The sequence below is a fragment of the Lagopus leucura genome, unplaced genomic scaffold, assembly GCF_019238085.1.
Source record: "Lagopus leucura isolate 7727_CA_CO unplaced genomic scaffold, USGS_WTPT01 Super-Scaffold_739, whole genome shotgun sequence".
NCBI lineage: Eukaryota > Metazoa > Chordata > Aves > Galliformes > Phasianidae > Lagopus > Lagopus leucura.
This window is the reverse complement of record NW_024962255.1, coordinates 11,314,252-11,340,009: the sequence shown is the minus strand read 5'-3', so window position 1 is coordinate 11,340,009 and position 25,758 is coordinate 11,314,252. Positions and strand designations below refer to the sequence as shown.

General features: G+C 42.4%; 2 protein-coding genes across 2 annotated transcripts in view; both read right to left on the bottom strand.

Moving 5' to 3' along the window:
• The window catches only part of OIT3 (oncoprotein induced transcript 3), a 30,025-nt gene extending 25,995 nt beyond the window's left edge, over positions 1 to 4,030 (bottom strand). Inside the window, exons 1-2 of the mRNA XM_042863503.1 lie at positions 3,769 to 4,030; positions 3,171 to 3,249 (exon numbers count right to left, since the gene is read on the bottom strand). The gene's annotated coding sequence lies outside the window, so the exon portion shown is untranslated. The remainder of the gene's footprint in view (positions 1 to 3,170; positions 3,250 to 3,768) is intronic.
• An 83-nt stretch (positions 4,031 to 4,113) lies between these two features.
• Positions 4,114 to 25,758, bottom strand: part of MCU (mitochondrial calcium uniporter) — a 61,468-nt gene continuing 39,823 nt past the window's right edge. The window contains exons 2-8 of the mRNA XM_042863504.1: positions 17,679 to 17,748; positions 12,892 to 13,062; positions 11,592 to 11,696; positions 9,350 to 9,510; positions 8,693 to 8,896; positions 7,186 to 7,302; positions 4,114 to 6,080 (exon numbers count right to left, since the gene is read on the bottom strand). Of these exons, the coding sequence (XP_042719438.1) occupies positions 6,003 to 6,080; positions 7,186 to 7,302; positions 8,693 to 8,896; positions 9,350 to 9,510; positions 11,592 to 11,696; positions 12,892 to 13,062; positions 17,679 to 17,748 (906 nt within the window). The 3' untranslated portion in view covers positions 4,114 to 6,002. The remainder of the gene's footprint in view (positions 6,081 to 7,185; positions 7,303 to 8,692; positions 8,897 to 9,349; positions 9,511 to 11,591; positions 11,697 to 12,891; positions 13,063 to 17,678; positions 17,749 to 25,758) is intronic.

The following is a 25,758-nucleotide window of genomic DNA, read 5'->3' as shown; positions in this document are numbered from 1 at the left end:
TCTCATGCTGTATGAAATAGACTAATGAATCAAGACAATTCAGTGTTTGATGAGACCAGCCTTTTCGCAGCCATCAACGTTTGATGAAAGCGTGATGTGCCAAGAAGAGCTGCTGGGCATGAGCAGCTTCTGCAGCCTGCCCAGAAGGGCCAGGAGGAAGAGCTAATCAGCACTTCCTGCACCAAGAGCAAGAAGTGCTCAAACACATGTGACAGCACCCTTGTCTGCAATTGATTTGAGGATGTATGTTCACAATAACCCCTGACAGGCTGCTGAGATGGATTGCAGTAATGTCAAGGACTTTGAGATAGCTGTTGTTTCTGTAAACAGTTTGTCCTAGGACACAGTGCCAATGGGAAAGCCTGTTGAGATCAGAGAGCGAACACAAGTTTGGCAAAATATGAGCAAACTCAATACATGTAGATCACAAAATCCATACTAAAATAATCACATCGGTTGTGTACTTACACAACTCCCAGTGAATGAGAGCAGTTAGCTGCCTTCCCTTTCTGAGCCCTCTGATGCCCAACTTGGTGTTTAAGAGTGTTTTCCAAAAGTCCTACAGTACCCAGTATTTTTTCCACGACTCTCAGTTACCATACAAACAGACAGCAAACCTCCAATTACGTAACTAAGGCGGAAAGAGAAGCAGAATCCATCTTTTACAACCTCACAGGGACACAGTGTCAAACCAGCTTCTCCAATAGTCCAAGGTTTCGATACACTGCAGGTTTAGTTTCCATTTCAGTATTTTATTTCTCACCCTTTTTATATCAATACAGAAATAAAGCAAATTTTAAGAGCAATATGGAAACAGATAAAAAATACTTCAAATATAACAAAAATTACTCCTAATGTGAAAACTAAATAGTCATGCAACATGGCGCAGAAATGCAGTTTACATTTACTGCTCCACGAAAACAAAAAACAAAAAACAAAACCCACAGAGTAGATCAAATGAACTGCTCCACCAGTTTAGAAAGGTGAGGCAAGTTTGGCCACCTTTACTTCACTGATGCAGTACAATGATCTAACAGCCAACACACAAACCCACATCAATGTAAGAAGTTGCAAAGAGATCATCATCATGACTACCTGCCAGGTAGAAGAATTACAGGGTCAAAGAAAATGTGTTTCTTGAAGAAAGAGGCTGGGAACACCTCCTCTGGAGCCTCGCTGACATGACAAAAGGGAATCTCAAATTTCTCCAGACAATTTTAAACTTGTTTATTTGAAAGGTCCTTTACAGAAAATGAGAGGAGAGATTAAAAGCAAATAGACAATAAAACTGGTAGAAAAAGAGGCATCAGAACATTGCAATAGATGCTGCTGTTTATACTTCGTGAGGTCTTAAAAAAAACAATGTTTCATTAAGATTCTGGCACTGTTTGCGCTTAAAATTGAGTCAGTGGGACAGGAACATACCAGACAATCACAGAACCACCAAGGTTGGAAGGATCTCCAAGATCATCCAGTCCATCAGTGCACCTATCATCAATATTTCCCACTGAACCACGTCCCTCTGTACAACATTAAACATTTCTTGAACACCTTCAGGGATAGTGACACCTCCACCTCCCTAGGCAGCCCATGCCAGCACCTGACGGTGCTCTCAAAGAAGTAGTATTTCCTAACACCCAACCTGAATTCTCTCCTGCTGCAAGTTGAGGCCATTCCCTCTTGTACTATTGCCAGCTACATGGAAAAGGTTGACCCACATCTTAGCACAACCTCCTTTCTAAGAGTTGTAGAGGGCAATAAGGTCCCCCCTGCACCTCCTCTTCTCCAGGCTGAGAATGTGCTGCAGGGCCTCCATGCCTTTCTTGTAGCGAGAGGCCCAACACTGAACACAGCATTCAAGGAGCAGCCTCACAAGAGCTGAGTACAGAGGCACAGTCTATTCCTGCTCCTGCTGACTGCACCATTTCTGATACAAGTCAGGATGCCACTGGCCTTCTTGCCATTGGCATTGACCTGGGTGCACTGCTGGCTCACATTCAACTAAGCGTTGTCCAGTACCCCAGGTCTGTTTCCTCTACACAGAGGAAACCAGTCACTCCACCCCAAGCCTCTACTGTTGCCTGAGGTTGCTGTGGCCAAAGCGCAGGACCTGGCACTTGGTCTTGCTGAACCTCATCCCATTGGCCTCAGCCCAGCAATCCAGCCTGTCCAGATCCCTCTGTAGGGCCTTCCTACCCCAAGGCAGATTGACACTTCCAGCCAACTTGGTGTTATCTGCAAACTTATTGAGGATGCACTCAATGTCCTCATCCAGGTCATCAATAAAGATATCAAACAGGACAGGTCCCAATACCAACCCCTGAGGAAGACCACTCGTGACTGGTTGCCATCTGGTGTTTACTCCATTCACCACTACTTTCTGAGCCAATCCAGCCAATTTTTTACCCAGCAAAGAATGTGCCTATCCAAGCCATGGGCTGCCAGCTTCTCCAGAAATTACAAGAATCAGAAGGGTCATCTGGAGATCATTGAGCCCAATCTCCTGCTAAAGTAGGCTGCACAGGAAAGCATTCAGGAAGGTCTTGGATATCCTCAGAGAAGGAGGCTCCACAGCCTATCCAGACAGCCTGTTCCAGTGTACTGTCACCTCACAGTAAATAATTTTTTTCATGTTTGTATGGAACTTCTGGTGTTCCAGTGTTTGCCCACTGCTCCTTATTCTGTCACCACACATCCCTGAGAAAAGCCTGGCCCCATCCATTTGTCTCCTGCACATCAGATACTTCTAAACATAGACAGTATCATCTTTCAGTTTTGGCTGAACAGTCCCAGGTCTCTCAGCCTTTCCTCGTATGGGAGATGCTCCAGACCCCTCATCATGTTTGTGGCCCCTTGATGGACTCTCTTTTGAATATCCTTGTCTTTTTCGAAACACAGAGCCCAGAACTGGACAAAGTGCTCCAGGTGCAGCCTCACCAGGGCAGAGTAGACGGGGAGGATCACCTCCCCCAACTTGCTGGCCACATTCATCTTAACGCATCCCTAGATTCCACTGGCCTTCTTGGCCACAAAAACACACTGCTGGCTCAGGGCCAACCTGTTGTCCACCAGGACACTCAGGTTCTTCTTCTCAGAGCTTCTCTCCAGCAGGTCAGCCCCTAATCTGTACTGATGCATGCAGTTATTCCTCCCCAGCTGCAGGAACCTACATTTAGTCTTGTTGAACCCCACTCTGTCCAACTCTCCAGTCTGTCTTGTTCAATGGCAGCACAGCCTTCTAGTGCTTTCCTGCTTTCAAAATACGGATATTGGTGTTAAGTGTCAAAACCTTCAGTTCTTCTTGATGAGAAAATGGATGCATTCTCACACAATTGTTCTGAGCTGCTTGGAGGAAAAGGGTTTGCCAGCACTGCTTAAGTAAATTTCAGCAATGTTTAAAAGCAGCTCACCACCGTTAACAGCCTCTGGTCCCTCATCTCTGACTTTAAAGACAGACAAGAGACTTCACTGTTGGAAAAGCTGACAATCATGATGTTTTACAGACATGATAAAAATCTTCTCACACTGAACATCTCTTCCTAATATCCCATACAGTTAGGATTAAGTACACAGTCTGCTGATACATAATGTTAATGAATTAAAGATATATCATCATGACTAATCAGATTAATCACAGCCATTGAAGGACTCAGAAGGGCTCAGTAAGGAAGGAATGTGAGCTTAAAACTTGAACTTTCCTTTGAAACAGTATTTGAATGCACTACAGAAACATGCTTGGCATGTTTTAGGTTGCTGGGTGTTACATACATTCTTATTCTGCAACTTGTCACATGTCACCAGATGTTGTCAGCCTCCACAGGGAACTACTATGCTGGTCAAATAAAGGTAGCCACCTTTGTTAGACCAAACATCTCTACTTCTACCTGACCACCTCAATTGGTCTTGAGATCCCTGTGTTATGCAGCTAGATATGGCAGCAAGAAGACCTCCATCCAAGCTTCTTCAGGAAAGTTATTATCTGCACCACGTGGCCTCAGTGATGTTAAGGTCAGGAAGAAACCACCTAAACAAAAAGAAATGGAGGAAACTCAGGAGATGGCTGCCAACATACAATATATATCTGGGGAAAGTGATGTTATTCAAGAGCACCGATTCAAAAATTGAATAGTTATTTATTGTTCCAGAAGTACATTGCTCTTTTATACATATTTCATAAATGATACAGGATTTTACACATTTTCAGGTTTTTTTTTTGTGTGTGTTTTTTGTGTTTTCTTAAAGAAGGACTTTTCTCCATGCTCCCTCCCCCTCATCCCAAACACACATCATGGATTCAGCTACAGGATTGTGTTCATTTTTTTTCCCCTTTTAAACTCATCACACAAACAAGATATAACAGATAAAAAATAATCTCACAATGTAATTAAACTGAAAGACAGAGGAAAGGGGGAAGGGAGAAAAAAAACTAGAAACATGCACCCATTCGGTCCAACATGCCATTGAGTGAGAATAGGCAGCAATCCCAGCTGTATTTCCACATCTGCAAGGCACCTGGCATCTGCTTAACGTGATTTGTTTGACTTTTGCTGCTGTTCTTTTTTTTTAAAACACAGTTCTCAAAAAAAAAAAAAAAAAAAAAAGGAAACAACCAAAAACAGAAGCTTCTTTCCATGACACAGTGAGGAACAGTAGTGAAATTTCAAAAAAGCAGCAAACTTTTCTGCATATAAAGCTTAGTGCCCTTCTCCCACCTTCATCTTGTCTCCACAGTATTTATCAGTAGGATGCTAAAGAGACTGACCAGCTTTGAATAAAGATGAGTTCTATCTGCTTGGCTAGAAGAGAGGGCAATGGGTTGATTTTCCTTCCTCCATTTCTTTTAGCTAAGAACAAGAGATGTCATTAGCCAACCCTATGAAATCATGACCTGTGGGTGCAAAGGTCATTTAAAGCTACTTAAGTAGGGGAAGTGCAGGAGAACTGAAGCGGTTATGCACTGTAAGAGCCCCGGGCTTTCAAAAAGCCTTTGGGTGAGGAAAATGCTTTGACCATGAGACCTTTCATTCCATTATACAATCAAATATCGAGTTTAATTATATCACATTCCAAAACTGTTCAGCTAAGCAGGAGTCATGATTTTGAGACAGTTTCTTAATCCCTTAAGCCTTCATAATTCCGTAGTCCAGGTGGCTATCAGATTTGGTATAAGAGGGGAATCTCCCTCCCATGAGACTGAATATTATAACTCTCATGCAATGCTGCCATTTATTTCTAGAAGGAACTCAAGGGCATTGGGACACAAGTTTATATAGTTATTATGGAATACTCCAAAATACCAATTATCAAATGTCCAAAAGAGAACTTGTTCCTTCTCTCACTTGGCTCACAATCAGTCTGTGCTACAAATAAGCAAAGGAGGAAAATGGAGCACATGGGACAGGGCTGGGGAGGGAAAGCTCACGGTTTTCCAGTAGAAAGCAGTCTTGTAGTAACTTTATAAAAGAGACCAGGTCTGATCAGAAGTGTGCGTGTTAATGGCGGTGGAGCGCAAGATCTGATCACCAGCCATAGCTCCAGGTGGCGTGGATTCTTTGTTCTTTTTTTTTTTCCCTTTTATGTTTTGTTAAGAGAGAAAGAGAGAACTGAGTCAGGTAAAGGAAACTTTAAAAAGCTAAGCAGGCTGCTGGTGTCTTATCAGGAGGCAGACTCTGCAGAGCTGGAAGAAGACATCCCTACCCCAGCATTACATTCTTTTCATGAACCCCCCCAATCCTGTATTTGTACACAATTGCCGTTCACACGGTTTTAAATATGACTATTTGCCAAGCCCTTTTCAGAACTAACATTCCACAATGCCCCATCTTCAAATTTAAGAGATTTCCCCTTACAGTCCTTTATCTTGATTAAAGGTTTAAAAAAAAAAAGCCAACCAAAAACCCTCCACCCACACACCACCTCCCAGCTTCCACCTGCAATGCTTTAATTTAAAAGGCAAGAGCTATGAACAGGTTTTTTGCCAGAGTTCAGAGCTTCTTTGCTGATCAGTCCTTTTCATCAATTTGCTGGATGGGCAGGTGAACCTGCAGTGGATCTCGAAGCCTCTTAAGGTCCAATTCTGCCTAAAAGTAAAATAAACATTATAAAGAAGAAGCTACCAATACACCTTTCCCCAACCCAAAGCCCCTTTCTAAATTGGGAATAATTTATGTATTTTCTCATTTTTCTTGCCTGGAAGGGAAGAAAAAGTCACAGGCTCAGATCTGGGAAAACCATTTCTATCAGTTCAAGACCCTTGCATTGCACTTCTATCAACTTGCTAACATGCAACCACCTCAGAAGGAATACAGTAGGAAAGAACTGATCCCCTCGAACTTTTGTTTTTGTTTTAAAAAGAGCTAGATTAATGGGAATGGCTAAGACTGTCAGTCATGAATAGCACAAGAAAACCTTCAGTCTTTCACACAGTCTTGTTCTGATCTTTCTCTGCTCTTCACAAAAGAGCTCTCTGCTCTCCTGCTCCAAAAAAAGAGGGATAACGCATCTTGCCTTGGATATATCCTACATTGTCATTTCCAGAGCTTGAGAATAAACAGTGATACAGAAGAATGAGAAAGTGGAGAGAGAAAGTGGTAGTTCTGCTTTTCCTGCTCATGCCTTCTATTAATAGAAAGTCTCTCAAAAATGAGGAGAAATATCTCTGCTGCTCAACTCTTCTGTTTATCAGATCCCACACTGGGAACAGTCTTACTGCAAGTATCTTCCCCTACAAGAAATTTGCCACCACTTCTAGCAATGAAACTTTCTTGAGCAGTATTTTCCAGGTCTTCAATTCAGTGCAATGAATTGCTGTGAGGGAGAAATAAACTGAATGCATGCAAGTTTTCAGCCCTCACTAAATCCATCTGGTATGTAGGAACTGAGAAGAAAGCAACTCTTGGAACTAGGCTCCTTTGAGGCATGAAGTGCCTGAAGCAACTCAAAGTTTGCTAGCAGTCTCTAAAAAGGCCATTACAGATAGATACAGGGAACTGTTTCATGTTGATTTACACTTCTAGCTGTTCTATTCCTGGGCACATCAAAGCTAATTCAGTGATTGCACTGGAGCTGTGACAAGAAAATAAGCTGAAAACCGAAGAACCATTCTCGTCTGAGGTGCATCTATTAATAGCAGATGAACTCACAAGCAGTAATTTGCCTTATCTATGGAAAAAAACTCTTTATTACCTGAGCAATTGCATCCTTGAGTTGATTGTATTTCTCTAGATCAAATCGTGACTTTTTGGCTCCTTTATGGAAAAATAGTAAGTACTGTCTGTCTCTTGCATCTGGATAAACATACTCCTAAAAAAAAAAAAAAAAAAAAAAGGTAAGAATAACACATCACAACATGGGCTACTATTAGTACAGTACATAACAGATGTGTTTTGGAAGTAAAGGCATAAAACCAGACTGCATTGACTAAGCTCTCTGCCAGTGAGGTGAGGTGACCCTAGCTAGTAGCTAGGCTCCCACGCAGTCACTTGTCCACCTCTCTTCAGCAGAATCACTGAAAGAATCAGAAGGACAAAAGGCAAGAACAGGAATCCAATACCACAGCTTTTCTAGGGATACTCTACTGCAAGAGGTCACAACTTTTTGGAGCACAGATAACCCTAAGCAGCAGAGCTGTTAACACCAAATCCCACATAGCCTCAACACAAGCCTGCCTGCTGAAATTAACTTTCCCTTGCACTGGCTTATCACACAGCTTCCATCTGATATGCATGCAACGATCAGGCTGCCAGGTAGAAAAAAGCTGTTTTCAGACTTCTGAAACAATGAGATTTCAAGTCTGGCAAATAAGTACTAGCTGATATAGATGACAATGTTTTCTGCCGTATTTGAACTCAGTATGTTAAGTTACAACTGTACCTGAAGAAAAATATTGTGACAAAGGCAAATGTGTTCAGCCCCTCAAGTGACAGCAGAGCCCTGGGACACTGTGCTGGATACACACAGTATTTATTCTAGTGGTCTTGCAACAGCAGAGACTGAGCCCTTACTCCCTAGGATTATTTCATTTCAGTGAGAATGGTGAGACAAATCACATAACAGAAATCTCCACAGATAGTGGATAGATAGACAGATAGCCTGTCACAACTACAGGAACCCAGAAAAGCATAGATCTGCTTTGTGCAAAGGTTTTGCAATATTGGAGCAGACCTAGTTTTTGAAGAGACTGAGCCTGCTAGTCAATGAATCTGGAACTGCACCAAGAAGCATGCATTCAAATGTAGCTGCTTCATTTGGTTAGGAGGTGAGATCCAGAGACATGTGAACAAAAGGTGTGCCTAAAATGATTTTTGAGCCTTTCTTGTCTCTTCAGAAAAAGTTAACTACTCATATTGGAGATGTGTACTTCCCTGAAATTCATTCGGTATCTTGGGCTGGTAAGTCACAACACTTACAGGCCCTGGTGCAAGTCAGCGTGTATGCATGCATGCAGAAACCGCTGTCTGTCAATGAATGAACTGTACAGCTGAAGCAGTCAGAGGATGCACATGAACGCTTATGGTAACACAACCAGGAAATGAGTGAGGACCAGCACCAGAAAAGGCCCCATCATAAGCGCCAATAGGGTTAGGAAGAGGCAAAGTAACTTCCAGAAAGCATGAGTTTGCTATTTTCCTGGGCAGTAGAGTTCAAATACAGTCTTCTATTGAAGCATTGACGTCAGCACTACGAATCCTACCTGGCGAGTCATTACGAAATAAGCATACATTGCCATGGCACTACCATAGGTGATGAAATAGGTGACTGGTTCCATAATGTCCCAAGAGTATTCCCACCAGGTGAGGCGGGCCAGAATCCCAAACTGAGTGGCCATGTAGGCCAGCCCTCCCCACAACACCAAGGTTGTCCTCTTCTCTGCTTTCCTGCTGAGCTCCAGCCTTACCTGCCAAAAACAGATTAAAAAAAAAAAACGAGTTGATATCATTAAGAGAAAACATAAAAATAACACATCTGTATTTAATGCTACATTGTGACATAACTGAGTTTAGGTTACATAGACAACTTTAGACTTCTTTTCTATCAGTATCTCGCAATCACCCTTATTTTACTCTGAGCATATTTTGGATGCTTTGCAAAGGTTCTTCCACCTCTGTGTTCACAAATGTTCTGTTGAATGAGAGTCCCAGTCTGCAATAACAGGTTCATTTCTTATTACAGAGGAAGGAAACCATATTTCTGCAGACATCAGAAACAAATGCGGTTTGTTATATGAAGTGGCAATTTTTCCTTCAGTCATTTTAAAACTACTTGAAGCATGTTAGGGCTTAATGAAAACATAGAAATAAATTGAGCATGCATTTGGAGGATAAGTAAAACACCATGAGAAGTTTCTCACTTTTTCTAGTGGTGCTAGTTGCTCCTTCAATTCCTCTAGTCTCCCTATGAGCTCCTTCTCTTTGTTCAGCTGGTGCTCCTCGATGCACAAGGCAGTGTACAACTGCTGAACCAATGTCTTGACATCATTCAGCGTGGTTGCGTTCTCATGGCTTAAGAGCTCTAGGAAAGAAAAAGACTGCTTTGTGTGCATTTATCCACAGGACTCCTTACTCACCCTTCAGAAACTGCTATTCTTCTGCGGAGGAAGCATTTGGAACAATCTTTTCAATACAAAAGCTTTTGGAAGAACTCCAGCACACTAAGACAAAGCGACATCTTCAAAAGTAAATTAGGCTTTATTATTGGATATTCCTGAAGTGTGAGAAGAACACAAAGAAGATGTATGCTAGTAGTTTGCTAGAGATGAACAGCTGCTTTAGATCCATACCTGTATGCAAGACTCAAAGGCAAATGAATCACTGGTACGATCCCCTGCACCAGCTGTCAAGAAACAGCCAGAATTCAAACTGCAAATTGTACTCACTGACAGTGGCAGCTGTTGATCTTAGGTTAGCAGCCTCAGAACACGCAGTCTTATAGTTACTTCAAGTAATGATGCCTGGAGTTGTTTCCCAACACACAGTGGACAAACCCACTATTTTGAGCTGCCTAAGGGGTAATGAAAGCCTCTCTCACTACATTTAAGACAACAACACGGCTGCTAACTGGAACACTCTGTAATCCTATACTTCAATACAAAAAGGATTCCTAAAAGAAATCAGCTTACAAAGAAGTTGTGACTAGTGGTACTGAATTACATACTCCATATGGAGAAACTAAGTTTGAAGCAAAAAATCTCAACATTAGTCAATTAAAATCAAAATACTAAAAAATTGTAGCATCCCTTGGCTTGAACCTTAGGTTGTCTTAAGTACCATTTTATCAACACTAACAGAAAACTTGCACATTCTGGGAAGGGTAAACTCAGGCTATACCTGAGCAACAAACAGAAGAGTTTCGACTCCTAATAGCTTGAGCTTTAACACTAGCATACCCAGAGAAAGAAATGACTCAGCAGTGTGTGCCAAGGCAAGTGGTAGGCATAGGCAAACACCACCCATTCCCATCTAAGCATCTGTGAAGAAAAAGAACCTTTGTGAGCTTATGAAGTCATCATTAAGAGGTCCTTAGTATTTAAAGGTACTCTGTCCTGGCATTTACATTTCAGTATAAACAGGGTGATTGTGTTAAAATGGAAAAGCAATATCTACGAAGTTGAACAGAACTAATCTCAGAGCCTATTTACAGGCACAAATTTTAATACAAGCTAACTATAGAAATCTCCTAGGCAAATGAATCAGAGGCAGCAATTTCATGTAACCTAGGTGATCCCTGAGCTCACCTGCCAGCACAGTGTGTATATCATAAAAATGAGTTAACCAAGATGATATCAGCTCCTTGACACAGACTTGGCTCTCTCCAGCAGTAGCTGTGTGGGACATACAAATTGGCTTGCCCTGGGACAACAGTTGGAAAAGATGTCTTGTTCAAATCCTCACCCCACTTCTCTGGCTTATAACGTCTTAAGTGTGCGAAAACACAACATCCAGGATACAGTGCACAGGGGGTGAGAGAGAAGAGAGCAACAGTCTTTGGGTGGTTTCACAAGCGAGTTAAATACCCAAGTCTTTATGAAAAGTTCTCTTACAGTGGTTTTAAGGAGACTGGAGAAAAACCACCTCTAGCAGAGGTCAGCCTAATGTTGGAAAGAACTGGCACCGCATCCAATGCTGCCCTCCCAAAATTGGTGTTCCTGCATGCTAAGCGTACAGATCCCTGAATCATCAGCAAAAAATTACAAATTTTTGATAGTATTTCTACACTGTGAACAATAACGCACTACAATTGATTTTTCATTTCCAACATTTGAAGTACCAATCTTCACTGTCAAACAAGAGAATGATTCTTAAGTCAGCTAACATTAGTTTTAGGCTAATTCTCATTTTGTATTCAACTATCTCATAGTAAGTTAAAACTATTAGATTACTTTTCCCTTCGTTTCTTCATTCATCTTATAGGGAATAACCGCCTTGAACGGAATGAACATTTGCTTTTCATCATTCCCTTACGACTACTCGGATACAGCTAAATTAGACTGCATAGGTAGGATCACAAACTACAAGGTTTCCTTCAAAAATTCTCCACATTCTCAAACATGCACATTAAGTTGTTTTTACTATCTAAGAACCAGGCTGATTTACCTCTCTTTGGTGGTCTAACATGATATGTGATGTCATTGATGATCAGTTTGAAGTCATCCAGTAGAAGCAAATCTATGCCCGTGGAGGAAGCAACACGGGTGCCATCTGTAAGGCAAATAGACATTAGTACAATGACCTAAACAAGTTGTAACATTATTTCATATTTGACTGTTGTAACATTATCTCATCATATTTGACTGTTGGACTTCAATATTTTCCTGCAGACAACACTTTTTGGAGCCAGGCAAAGAGAATTTGCAGGGCAAACCCAAGATGAGCTATGATGAAGCTGCTTTCTAAATTGGTAATATTTTCCCATAAAAGGCAATTTCTTTAATCTCCGCAGCTTGAATGTTTTACCAAACTTAAGCAATACAATCCACTTAAGGGACCTTCACTCCTTCCCACAGACATTACGGATGATTATTTCCACCTCCACTATTGGGCAGTTTTGACTTCATTAACTTAATAAACACCTCTCTCAGGCCAGGACTTTCAGCCACTTAGATAGACTCCCATAAGACATCCTAATAATGTCCCAGAGCTTTGATGGCTAACAGATGCCTAGTAATTAAGCAAAACACTGAAATAAGCCGTTAAGTGAAACATAGCAGCATTCATAGATAAATAAGAAATTCATTCCCCTGTACCACAATTCACACCTAGTTCCCTACAAATTGATTAGCAACTCCATACAGGCAACCTGCACCTTCAGATTAAACACTTGGAAACTCACCTGAAATATGGACATCAGTCCTAGTAGAGATAAAAACGGGACCTTGGCAAAATTAAGGCTTTCAGACAAAATCACCTATAGAGCAGCTGCTTACATGCTGTAAGTAGTGTGAACACAGGCTTATAATTTTTTCACTTCCTTGTTACATAGCAACGTGCATTCTGCATATAAACTTTGTGTTATCAACTGCCTCAAACAGAAATGCCCCAGTATGGTCGTGTAAATTTGCAGCACAGGCTACCACTACATTCACTGTGTGTTTTAAAAGTCATTCAAACTGCAAATAGAGATGCAACAAAGACAATGTCTTTACTGCAAAAGAATCTTCAAGGCTGAAGCTAAGCGTTAAGAAACATTTTTGCTCCTCTTTCACACTACAATTAGATTTTCTTGACAGATCTGACACCAGAGTCAGTTAGTGGAACATTCCTGCTCCAGAAACGATGTTTCCACTTTCTTGGGAACATTTGAGAACCCACACGATATCAAGCTTTTACTTAAAGAAGGGAAAGGCTGGATAAAAATGCCTGACAAGTAAATCAATTACTTTGTAAACAAGAGTACCTGCTGAGTAGATCGCAACCCGATCAATTCCTCGGTCCTCTGCTTGCAGCTGTTGTAAGAACACACCAACAGAGTCTGAGATAGGTTTAAGCGTGAACTGGCAACGTTCGCGCCGAGATGGAAGATTCACAGAAATCACAGGTAAGCCATTTTGGTAAACCACCGTCACTTCTATTAAAAAAAAAAAAAAAAAAAAAAAGATGAAAATAAAGTTATCCTAAAAAATAAGCAGATCTCATAGTAGTTTGTCCCATGGAGACAAGGATAAAACGGTTATGAGCTGAGCAGAAAGCAAAGTAAATTTTCAGCTCACTATCTACCAATGTCCTTCAGAAACAAAAAATACCCAAGCGATGTTAGAGTTTTTCACTCCATTTTACTTGGCAGCATGTGTTACACTCTCAGAGATTCATGGAAAAGTAAGAGAAGGTATTTATTTAGTCTAAGCACAATCACCTTCATAGCAAAAGCAGCATGGCACGTATTGGTCAGATTTTGAGAACCAATGTATCTCAAGACTGTGCAAGACCAATCCATGCACTATTTGGAGGGATTTATGGCCCGAAAGACAAAGGCAGGTGGTATACATTAGGAAACATCAAGGAAAGCTTACTTTTATTCTTGTTAAGTTCCAGTTTCCTGCTCTTTGTCTTCGAGCAACAAATATTTAAGAGAGTTGTCAGGAGTATGAGGTTGGAAGAACAGCACTCTGAGTTTAAGTTTCAAGGTCACTTCATTTAAAATTCATGGGATCAATATACTTTGTACTTCAGAAGACAGACGTTATTTCTTCAGTGTAGATAAAACAATCTTTTCCATTTCCTTAGTGTTGTCAGGAGCTTTTTCAAAAGTGTTCTCAAGGATTTCAGTGCACCTTCCTATAATTTATTGCGGTGATCTGTATGAACTGTAAGCTAGTTATTATCTTACTGCCAGAAAGACAATCCTCTCCAGGCACTTCAGGATATCCATACATTGAAAAGTTGGAAGTTCACTTCCCTAAGCCCTTTACTGAGTCATGAACAGTCAAAAATCTCCTCAAATGTAGCAACTGTTAAGTTATAATGAGCACACCTAAAAACGATTCACTTGAAATTGGTGCATGTTTTTTTCTTATGTAAAAGTGTACTGTCATTTTTGTTGCAAACTGTGCCTCCATGATTATGCAGTCACCACCACTCACTGCACCTGATGTTTCCACCTGTTGTAGTCTTGGCCAGCAGTGCAAACCACACCACCGATAAGGGCTGCTCCTAAACTAATGCCTCCCATTTTATTCTGTTGGCCCTTGACATCAGACACACAGTGGTGATACGACAGTAAAAGACTGAACCTTCCCACCAGTATCCCGTTCCATTTTGTTGCTGTGCAACAGATGGCAGCACAGGGGCTGTCTGACCAAATGGAGTCTAATATGGAAGGATGTGTGAAGCCAAGGCGTGGAACTGAATTCTTCCATGCAGAAATAATGGTACCCACTGACATTCATTGATGTTTGCTGAACACTCATGGAGACCAAACAGCAGATGTGAGCACAGCGAGGCGCTGGGTGCTGTGTTTCAGCTGAGGCAACTGTGGGTCACTTCCACTGGCGCAGATGGTTATGAGCTCAGCACGGAAGCTCTTGTTCAGCACTGATGAAAACGTGTAGGTGATGGCAGTGACTATGTTGAAAAAGTGTTCTGTAGCTGAGAATTTGCTGCATCTAAATGTTGTTGTGCTCTTTGTATCTGTTGCAGTTTCCACAGAATAACGAGGCGCTACTTTCAGAGTAGCCTGCATACCTTAACTCACCTAATGCCTGTGCTGACTACTAGTCAAGCAACTAATACGAAAACCAGTTGGCCAAAAAAACTCAGAGGAAGTGGAAGAGAAGTAAATTCAACCAACAAAGGAAGCGATTCTCAGCATTCTCCTATTTAGAAAGCTCTGCAACGAGAGCCTTCATACCTCCCCCTTAGAGTTACCTGCCATTAGATGATGAACTCGTTTGTAACAGGATTATTTGCATACTGGGACACATCTTGGGGGCAACATGTGGTTGTTTTTTGTTTTGTTTTGTTTTTTTCTGAAAAAGGAGACTCTCAGATGTTGAAAAAAGCTACACAATGTATCACATTATTGTACTATAAGAGGGACTCACTCCAGGTTTTCAGCTTACCATCACACACCTTCAAAATTTGGATGAAGCATACAAAGGCTTTCTCCACTCTTCCAGGAGATTGCTATCTAGTGCTGACAGACGTCCTCATGCCATCGTTAAGACTAGGTAGAAGTGACCAGATACAGATATCTAAAATGACTAAAGCATCTCAAGAGGTCTGACAACTCAGAAAGGGATAAAAACTTATTCACAAGACTCTGACACACCTGACAGGATTTCAGTAGCATCACTGTTTCGATTCTTAAAATTCAGAAGATATTTACTGAAAAAATAAAGCACTGCCAGTTTATTTGGACAGTTAGACAGAATTTCAAGCTCCATATCAGCAGCTGTTGTGACACCAGCCATCAGATTTTGCTGTCTTTGACTCAAGTATTTGAGAAAGAGGCTGGTAAGAAATAAATCAGCATCAACTTACCCTTCTGATTTCTCTACAAAAGGTAGGATCAACACATTTATAAGCTTATAACAGCTACTTAGGCACTGACTTCATTGATTCTGTGAGCAGCACATACAATATTAACTTATGGACTGCTTATATAACTACATGACTGCTGCAGAGAACTCACTTGACACAAGAAACAACTTAAAATGCTATCTTGATCACACAGGCAGTGAGCAAGTTTACTGGAGAATAGAGGAGCATTTACACCAACTCTTTTCTGTTCATCCTGTTGGTGAAAGCCAGCAGCCCAGTTCTGTGAATGCCAGTTGTGAAGAAAGCACACACAGCCCCAGTCTGGTGACATTTTAACTCTTCACAACCCAGATGGAGATGGAGACCACAGTGACAGATGCAATAGGCCAGACTGTATCAACAGTTACCATCAGCAGTAGCATGCACAAAATCTCTTAGCTTCAACAGCTTAAGGGAAGCATTGTAGCACTAATTGTTTCCTTCCAGCAAGCCCAGAATTACAGCTGTCTTATGTTTTCCTTACAAGAATCTTGTAGAAGTCTTTATCTAGCTTAATTCACTGGTACTAAAGTCTACAATTGCAGTTTGATCCTCTCATCATCCCCCACACAAGAGGTCTGGTCCAGTTTTTACCACACTGAAGAGGAAAGAGCTCAGAAGGAAGTTAAAAAAAAAACAACCAACAAACAGTAAATAGAACACCTGAAGGACTTGTCAATAACACAAACCTAACAAGGAATAACAGAGCTCCATTAAAGGTTATTAACTGTCAATAGGGCTGTCTGCTTTGCTTCCTTCTGCTCTGACAGTGCTATCAATGGTCTGCAAGAGGAAAACGACCGTGAAGGGGCCAAAACTTCTTAAACAAACATGTATTTAATATAACATTTCCATCATATTTATAGAATTATAATTAGTGAGGTGTCAAAGTGCTTCACTCACTTACTTGCAGTTTAGAGGTAATTCTTGGGCTAATCATTACCGATCAAGTTTCAGGCCACTATTTAAATGCATGTACAAGTAATTGTATACAAGCACTTAAGTTTACAGACTACCTACAACCTGGCCAGGAGCACTGCTAAAAATGACTAAGGAAAATTTTGAAAGCTTTACATGCTATATTAAACATGAGCTTGCTTTGAGGTATGAATTCCATCCATGCACCACAGTTTTGAAGTGTATGTGCTCCAGTAAAAGGGCTCTTGAGCACTTTATAAAGCTATAAGAAAAAAAAAAAAAAGGTATGGAGAAAAGAAAAATCTGTATTGAGCACACGCTGCTGGTAAACACAGAGTTACTGGAAAAAGTAACAAGGAAAATATTCAAGCATAATATAACAAGAGATTCACCAAATCAATCAAGTAGCTATACACAGATTATTCTCTCAACCTTGTATTTGCCCCCTCCTCTTCCACCTGTTTAAGCCTTCCAGTTCAATTACTATCAGTTCTCCACAGCAGTCCTGTTCCCTTTGTTTTTGCACACAGTCACTATCCCAGCAGGGGAAGCAATTGCAGCAGAGCCCTTTACTTTGTTAGCTTTCAGGCTTTATTAACAAGCCTTAATGGTAAGAAGATCCACTAACTGCTTGTGTCTGTCAGCATAAGCACTCCAGTCTCTGTTCGCAGCAAGCAAATGTTAAGCAGGCAGTTATCTCAAAGCTGTTTGTTTCCTCCTTGCATTTCACATACTGAGTTTTTTTTTAAAAGTTCCACCTACCTCAGCAGTACATTCCTTTGCTTTATGTTATGACAACCATATCAGAAAAAGCTTAATGCTAGAGCTGTCCCAGAATTTAAATAAAGGAACAAAACTGCCGTGGCTTCACAATTCACCGCAGCAGACAGAGCGCTTTCAACCACTCGAGTGCCTGGGATGAAGTGCATTTTCATTAGACACAAGTTACAAAGGCACACAGTATCTTGAAACAAGGACCTCAAGGCCACACATCAGGAAGATGCCTGATGAAAGCTTTGGACAATTAAATGCAATATAAGATCCTTCACTGTAAAGCCTGCCCAGTTCTATAAGGGCAGTTACTAGAGAAGTTGACTGTTTCCTTGATTCTTCTTGTCTGACTTTGTTCTTTCCCTTTCTCTGTTCAAAAATGGGATTACCTCCTAGTCAGCAAAGACTCAACCGGAAAGGGGGTCAGCAACATGACTTCAGCCAAAAGCGAGCCCAGAGTTTCTCTGCATCACTCACCATCAGAGGGCACTACCGTACTGCAATAGACCACTCTCACACTCTGCCAAGGAGAAAGCCTCTGATGCACCTAGAAAACACAAGCACAGCAAAAGGACAAATGTTGAGTCGCGCTGCCTGACAGAATCACAGCCCGCAGCCGCCCCCCCACCCTAACGCCTGCGCTGGGCATTTCCTCCTAGCCACCAGCGGCCCGGAGCACCTGCGGGAACGGCCCCAGCTCTGCCATCTGCCTCCCAGCACGGCTCTCCTCTCGGCCAGGCTCACCTCTACGCGCATCACTCTCAACGCTCTGAGTGTAAAGTGGTGAAGAATTAGGGAGTGCTTGATTAAGAGGTTCATTCTCCTCGGTTGTCTTCTCTGCTGAACTACATATTTTCCCTCCTCCTTACAGAGGGGGAAACCAAACTAAGATAAAAGTAGTTAAACACACCTGGGCGTAGAACAAATTGTCTGAGGCAGAAACAAAAACCCTGATACTGAGCTATAAAAGGAGTAAGTCTAATGGAAAAAGAAAGTGCACGAACAGCTCTTACATTCTTCAGTCTTGGTAAGGGTCTAATTTGTTCATAAAAACAGGCAATCAGACCAATTTAAAGCCTATTTAAGATCTGTCTGCTAAGATGTTATTTTAGATTAGTTACACATGAACCAGCACATCCACCCAGTAAAATTCTGGCAAGCAGGAGCTGCGTTATAGAAAAGAATGAGAGCTGCTACTGAGCTCTATCTGCCCACAGTGGTACACAGTCAATGATCACCAAAAATTCAGCTGCCAAGTCTGCATTTCCATGAATGCAGCCCACAGATAGGGTTTGTTTCAAGAAGATTTTTAATGGAAGCCTGCAAACAAAACCCGCTGTTGATTATTTCTGAAGATACTTTCAATAGCTCATTTCAGCTATCTTTTCTTCTGAAGCTTGCTCCACAAATCCAGGATAGTCCCACAGCTACATCAGTCCCACAGTCAGGGCCTGTGCCCAGAAGGTCAGTGCTCTGACAGCTCTGGAAACTTGCTCTATTCCGCGCTGTATTTATGCTCCATTCAGTCCTGACAACGAAAATCACTTTTCATTGAAAGTCATTTTCAATTTTGCTTGTTGCTGCAACTGCATTTTCAGCTTCCCACAATTGAGTTAACAGCAAAGGAGAGCTCAGCTTTAAACAGCTGCAACTGCACACAAGTGGGAAACTGCCCGTTTTGAAAAATGTTTGGAAAATGTAACATGTGTAAAACACCTGTACATTGGGAATCAAAACATAAATTTGCCTTCTGGCACTTGAAAATAAGTCTTCTGAACTGATAAACAGTCCTATGCAACTACAAAGCAACCAGGAATCTACCCAATATGAAATAATGATGTTTTAAATATGAATAAGCGAACTATCCACCCATGCAGGCGTGCATTTCAGGCAAGTCAAGGTACTTGACATCACTTGGTATCACTATTACACTGTGAAGCCAGTTTTGGGCTTGAACTCAGAATCAAGTGGTACCTGAGAAGGGGAAGCATCTGGAAATTTAAACAAAAAGCCCCACAACCAACAGACCTTTTCCTATTTGAATCCTTAAATTCAATTGTTTTTCTTCTACAAAAAAAAAAAAAAAAAAAAAAAAAAAAATCACACCAGATATAAACAGTAAGTGGGACATGGAATGGTCTGTGTGAACACTTTCCCAAAGGCCCATTTTCATATTTATTTCCCCTGATCATGTGGAGAGCTGCTTCTCGTTGCTTTCCTTCTCCCTTCTGCATAGAAGCAACCATTATTTCTGAAATACTGCTCGCTAGGAGCCTGCCTTCCTACCACATTTGCACAGCAGCCCATGCATTTTACTAGCTGCTCTCAGAAAATCCTCAAACGCACCAAATCCAGTTTTATCTCACCACAAAATAGCTATATATCTGAAAGATATTACCAGCTTGCATCTGCAACGAATTTACCTTAAGGCCATGAGCATTTGACAGGCATAAGCTCCAGTCTGCCTGCCTTCACACAATACAGGCAAGAACGGAAAAAGGCAAAATGGGTTGAAAAGCAGGGCATATCAGCTGACTAATGGAAGGGCTGAGGCATCCCCGGACTTAATATCTCGGACCATTTCTCTCACCAGCCACACAGCAGTAACCAGCACTACGTTTTAGACAAGGAGATACTGGTTGAACTACTCCTATCTGTCACTGCAGCAGATCTGAATTGTGCCTTATGATGCTGCTCTCAGAAGTCTCCTAACTAGGGAAACAGTCTCCACTGGTTAGAGCAAGAGGAACAAATGAACACAAACTCAGCAGAGACCTGAACATCACCTCCTGTCATCCCAGATCTGGGCGTGCTTAAGGAATAAGCGATCATTTTTATTCTTGAAGGGCAGCTACCGTTTTCAAACAGGGTTGGAGAAAAATGTCAGAACCTTTTATCCTATGTCTGCAATTCAACAGACACTGTGACAGAAGGTTGAAGTTTTGGATCAAAGTAAGCACAGGGTAGTGGAGAGTAACTTGTTTCAAGCTTGGCTGACTTGATCTCACCATCTGCAGACCATCAACAGCTCACTGCTTCAAAGTGTGGAATAACCACAGTGAGGTTTCAGCTGAGACTTCCAAAGCAAGTGGCACTCTGGGTCTGAAAAGCAATACTGAAATGAGAAGCTCTAAGTAACTTCATGACACTGTGTGCCCAAACACAGCACGAGCAGGAATTCACTTCTTGCATCCGTTCAATTCTTCCTCTCCTCTCTTAGTGTTGGTAGAAGGCTCAGGGTTACATGGCAGCTTCACTCCCAGAATGATCAAAAGAGCAAGAGTTAAAAACAACAATAACCACCAAAATAAAAACCCACTAACATCCCTTTGTCTACAATAGCACTTTCTCTCCTGCCTTATCAGGGCCTACATCAGACAATCTGAAAGCAAAACACCAGCATCTCTAGAGGTCTGACTAGTTAGTTCAAATCTACACCAGCAACAAAGTTAAACAAAGCTGAAACTGGAAAAATCAGCCTTTTAGGGGCCAGCAAGTACGCTCCAGCAGGCAAAGAGGGAGCAATCTGGCAGAGCTCACCTTCTGCATGTTGTACAATTAGCAAACGAAAGGACAGAGCACTAAGCCTCCAAGGGTGACTGCAGTCAGAGAAGAGTTATAAAAAAAAACAAAAGCAAAATATTAAAAGGTGCATCTATCTAAAATATGAGTAAAACATGCTGCTAAGTCATTACCTGGAGTGCCATTAACCATCATGTGCAGAGCTTCTGTGAAATAGAGCCTTGTCTGTGTAACAAATTCACACGATGAGAAATTAACAAGGTACATTTGCAAGCACCAGCTGCATCACCCACTAACAAGGGGCCTCCTCTGCAGAAGCTACCTCAAGCCACTGGTGAAGCAGCTCACCTTCCTAGTTGCTATTACTCTCTCCCCACTGTCACAGCACCAAAAAAAAAGAACAACTGTGACTGCTCAGTAAACCTCCCCGCCAGCATATCAGCAACAAAAATTGCTGCAAGCATCCCTGAGCTATCACATCCGCCCCATCCAAGCACCCCAGAAGAGCTGAAGGGCTCCCTTTCTTGATCCTTTCCTTCTATATTCAGCCTGTGACATTCCAATATCTCTCAAATGGTGCTTCTATTCTAAGTCATCGGGTCCTGCCCTCCCAGTTTGCTCTTTCCTTATACCAGTGTGTTTTTGCAAGCCAGAGTAGACAGATTGAAAATGATGTTCTGAGCAGAAATCTAAGGCACAGGTTGCCAAAGGGCTCACAGGGCTGCTCCTCGCACTTCCCTTTTATTCTCATTCCTCTTTCTCAGCATTCTTGTCCTTTTCTCAGTTCCACAGGGGTACCAACATCCTCACTGAGGGGCTCATCTTCACCCTGGGGAGGGACTACAGGAACCCTCCAGAAACTCCCCAGATGTTCTAGAACTGGCTGAGGGCAGCATTGCCGAACCACAGCTATTGAAACAAGTTCTGCAAGGGAAGTCCTCAAGTACAAACCACTGCAAGGCTCTAAGTACAGACAAGGCCATTTCAAGTCTCTATACCAACGCTGGCCCTGGAATTGTAGCTCAGACTCAAAATGTGAGAAGTGAAGCCATCAGGATGAGACAACCCCTCTCCAGCAGCCCCTGCCCAAGGGCCAGCAAGCAGCCAGGCCCACAGCATAATGCCATGCTGCTGCTTCAGCCAGCACAGCCCTGCTCCTGTGCATCTCTCTCCTCAGCACCCTCCTGGACTCCTCAGGGCCTTCTGAAAAGATAGAAATGGGTCAGTTGGCATCAGAGTGCTTTTCTCGTCTTCTTTTCCACCTCCACTCTTCCCAGACATCATCTGGGCTCTATGGCCTGCTTCCAGGACTTCTCTCAGATTTAGAAATGGCATTTTACAATTGCACTTGTTCAACAAATAAGAGTAACCTTGTATGGAAGGCTTCCTTCGACTTACTGCTGCTACAGCCTCCGGGGATGTCCACACAGGAAATATTACGTGAAACATTTCCTCTAAGGAACACAGTGTGCTTCTGTTTGGGAGCGTGGCAAACCATAAAGTATGCTGTGCCACCCTGATACAGCCGTTACTGTTGCAGGAGAAGTGCTCAGCCTACAAATTTTTGATGCCCTGCAGCAAAAACGCCAACCATTTGAGCACAGATTGGAACGTGGCAAGGAAAGAAAGTCCTCACTGCCATTTTCACCATCCAGCTCATCTCTAGGAAGCTGACCAAATCCCACTGGTTTAAAATCATTTCTTTCTCTTCACCAAGCACGTCCTTTCTCATATCCCACTCTCAAAGTCAGATTTTGCCTCAGAAAGAACACTTTGCACCTACTGCCTCCACAGGGCAACGCTTCTGTGGATGAAGGTCAAGCAAACGAGAACCAGCCTGAACAACAACACTGTTTTCTGTATTTATTTTTAAACTGGGCCGAGGAGATGGACAGAGAGGAGGCAATGCCAGTGAGATGTGGGAAGTGTTAATCTTGGCATTTTGAAGCTCTTGGTACGACCTACACATGAGCAAACGGTCCTCGGTTAACCACTCTGCTCGTTCCTGTCTGAATTTTCTCCCAGGGTTAGGACAGAGCTACATCACATCTGCTAGTAGAGGAACACAAACAGGAGGTGAGCTATAAATACTCCCTTCTGATCCTGCTTCTTCTGCCCATCTGCCTCCAAAGGCACAGGTATTCCTACCCCCACAGGAAGAGGTGGGGGTAGGAGAGAGGAGCAGATTTAAAGAGGATGAAGCAGCTCCTCCCTGTTCTTTGTTGCACCTCTCTCACAGCATTACTGCTGCCGTGGAGATGCTGCAATGATGAGTTTTGTAATGGAAGCATCACTGCTAGCAGTAACTTTGATAGAGCCTCTGAGGGCAGGAGCAGGTGAAGTGAGGCAAGGTGAAGTTTAATGGACACGTTAAGCACTTTGGTCAAGCAGCCCCTGTAGCTTTTGAACAGGTGCTTTCCTGATGCTTTCAATGTCCCACTTTCCTCCCCCATACCCCAAACAACAAAAATCCTCAGGATAATTTTATTGCAACTGCCAACAGCTTGCAGAGTGTTACGCTATTCCTACTTGACCTGAGACAGATAACCACAGTACTCCAGACCACCATACTCCTTCCTTCTCAGCCTCCCACAGACATTTCTACCTCAAGCAGTCAGAAACTGGGGCTGGAATATTTCCCATGCAGTTTGTGATGCCAGCTCACAGATTCACGTTTAAAATATTTTTGCTTTTTCTGGAGAAGACTGGTTTGAACTCTATTTGTCAGTACAGTACTCATGGTAACTAGGGAAAAAAAAAACAAAAAAACCAGAACAAAACAAACCTGAGAATTTAATTCTGTTTTTCGGACTTTCAAAATGCAAGTGAAAGCTAACAAAACACCATTCCATATTTAAAGCCTTTGTCACCTTTGCAACCCAAACACAAAGGCAAGGCAAAGTGGAATTTTTCTCAACTCATTACTCAAATGTTGTTCTGTTAACTCTTCTCAAATTAAAGGGACTTCCACAGTTAGTTTAAGAAACAGTTTATCAATTTGTTTAGCTTTGATGCCACTAATTTTGGTTTTCTTCTGCTGCATGACTGCCTTCTTCAGCCACTGCCTTCTGAGAACGGTATAAGCAGACAGATGGGATCAGATTGATTTTTGCACAGCAGTTCACTGTTGTTTGTTTTTGTCTCTAGTTCTTACCTAACCACATGTGACAATTCCCTGCATATGAGCCAGCTTGCAGATAAGCTCCTTCCCCTCTTCTCCCACCTTGCTGTCACTCTGCATAAAGCCAGGATGAGCTTCCTGGTGAGGAAACGCCTACTGGCATATCCTGGCATTTACAGGATCAGGAGTGAAACAATAAACTGAGTTATGAAGTTGAATTCCAACAAGTGCAAGGGAATTCTCTCTGTCTCAGTACACACTTAGGAGGAGCAAACTCACACTGGTTTTCCAGGGAAATCAACTCAAGGATGCAGGACCCCTGCCTTCAGCTCTTAAGAAGAAACAGCAGGCTCCTGCAGACTTCCAGGCCAGCACCAGCATCAGTACACCTTCAGAGAAGGCACAAACTCTGAAACAAAGGTACAGCATTCTGCAGGCCTCAGCAGTCCTCTGCATCGCAGTGCTGGAGGAGTCTCACAGCACCCATTCCCTGCTCATTTTCCTGCAGGAAAGAAGGAACGCCACTAACCTTTCATGGCTTCCGTTCACAAAACAAACTGGCAGAGAAATTCAAGTAGCTGTGGCTGAGGAGAGCCTCAGGCAGCATGAGGCAGCTCCTTTGCACCCAAGTGACATCAGGTCAGTCCGAGTGCGAAAGACAAACCTCCTGCCTCCCAGAGGAGCTCAGACACCCAGTTGGCTTTAGGACTGGATCCCTCATGAGGCACTCAGGTAGGGGAAGCCAAAACTTATCTGGCACTTCTGGGCAATATATTTCAGATATTCTCACGTTCAGAGGTGCAGGTCCTAAGACAAAACCCATGGCTTCAGTAAGTGGTTACAAATACCCGATGCCAATTAGTATTGGCCAGGTTTATTCTGTGAAACATACCAAACCTTAGGGCACCCAGCTTGAAATGCTTCTTTGCTTCCTACATTCAGATTCACATCACTTCCAGGTGCTACCAGGTGCCATCAGTAAAAATCAGCCCTTTTGCTAATCTCATCACAAGGCCCTGGAAAATTCTCTCATTTGATGAAGAGTGGATGCTTGACATCTTCCCACTAGACACTGTGCCTGCCTAGAAAAGGCAGCTAAGCACAAATTAAGCAAGTGCAGGAGCATGTTGTCAGTGTATGAATCAAGGGCAGTAAAAGCACATGCTCATTTTGAATCTGACATGAACCAGTACGTTAGATTCAGCTCCGGAGGCTTCCCACTCGGAATTCTAGAAGTTCATCTCAGCCATCCCCTCTTCAAGAGGAAGAGAAATAAAGGTGGGATTTACCCCATCCATACCACACAAGGAACAGCCATACATAACCCTATCTAACCTCATTTTAGGTATGGCTTCAAGAAGGCTCATTAGCTCTATTTCTACAGCTTTCTCAACAGCAATGAGCCTGACCAGTGAGTGCAGGGAAAAGCCGCTTTGGACCTGCTCCTCTGGAGAAGGTGAGCTTCCAATAACCGCAACACTGCCCCCCAAAACCTGACCTGGGCAGAGAATGGGCCTGAGGGACTGCAGTGCCTGCAGCAGCCACTTCACCATCAGCCATTTCCAGGAAGATAAGGAGTAGACTTGGAGATCAAAAGGATTTAATTGATTTTTGAGGAAATTAATTATTCTAACAGCATCTCCCAAATAGATAGCTTAAAGCTATTCATTTCAACATCTCCTGCATGGAATTACTGTACTACAAAACTGAACAACATAATTATACTTAATAGCCTCAAAGAGCAAAGGAGGCCCCAACAGCTAAACTAGTTTCAGGAAAACAAGTACAAAAACAACAGCCAGGTCCTCATCAGTGCTAATTAATTCTGGCACTTCCTGAACCTCCCCCACTGTCTCGGGGAAATGAGCTGAAGTTTATAGACACATGCTACGCATGAACACACCTTGATTACAT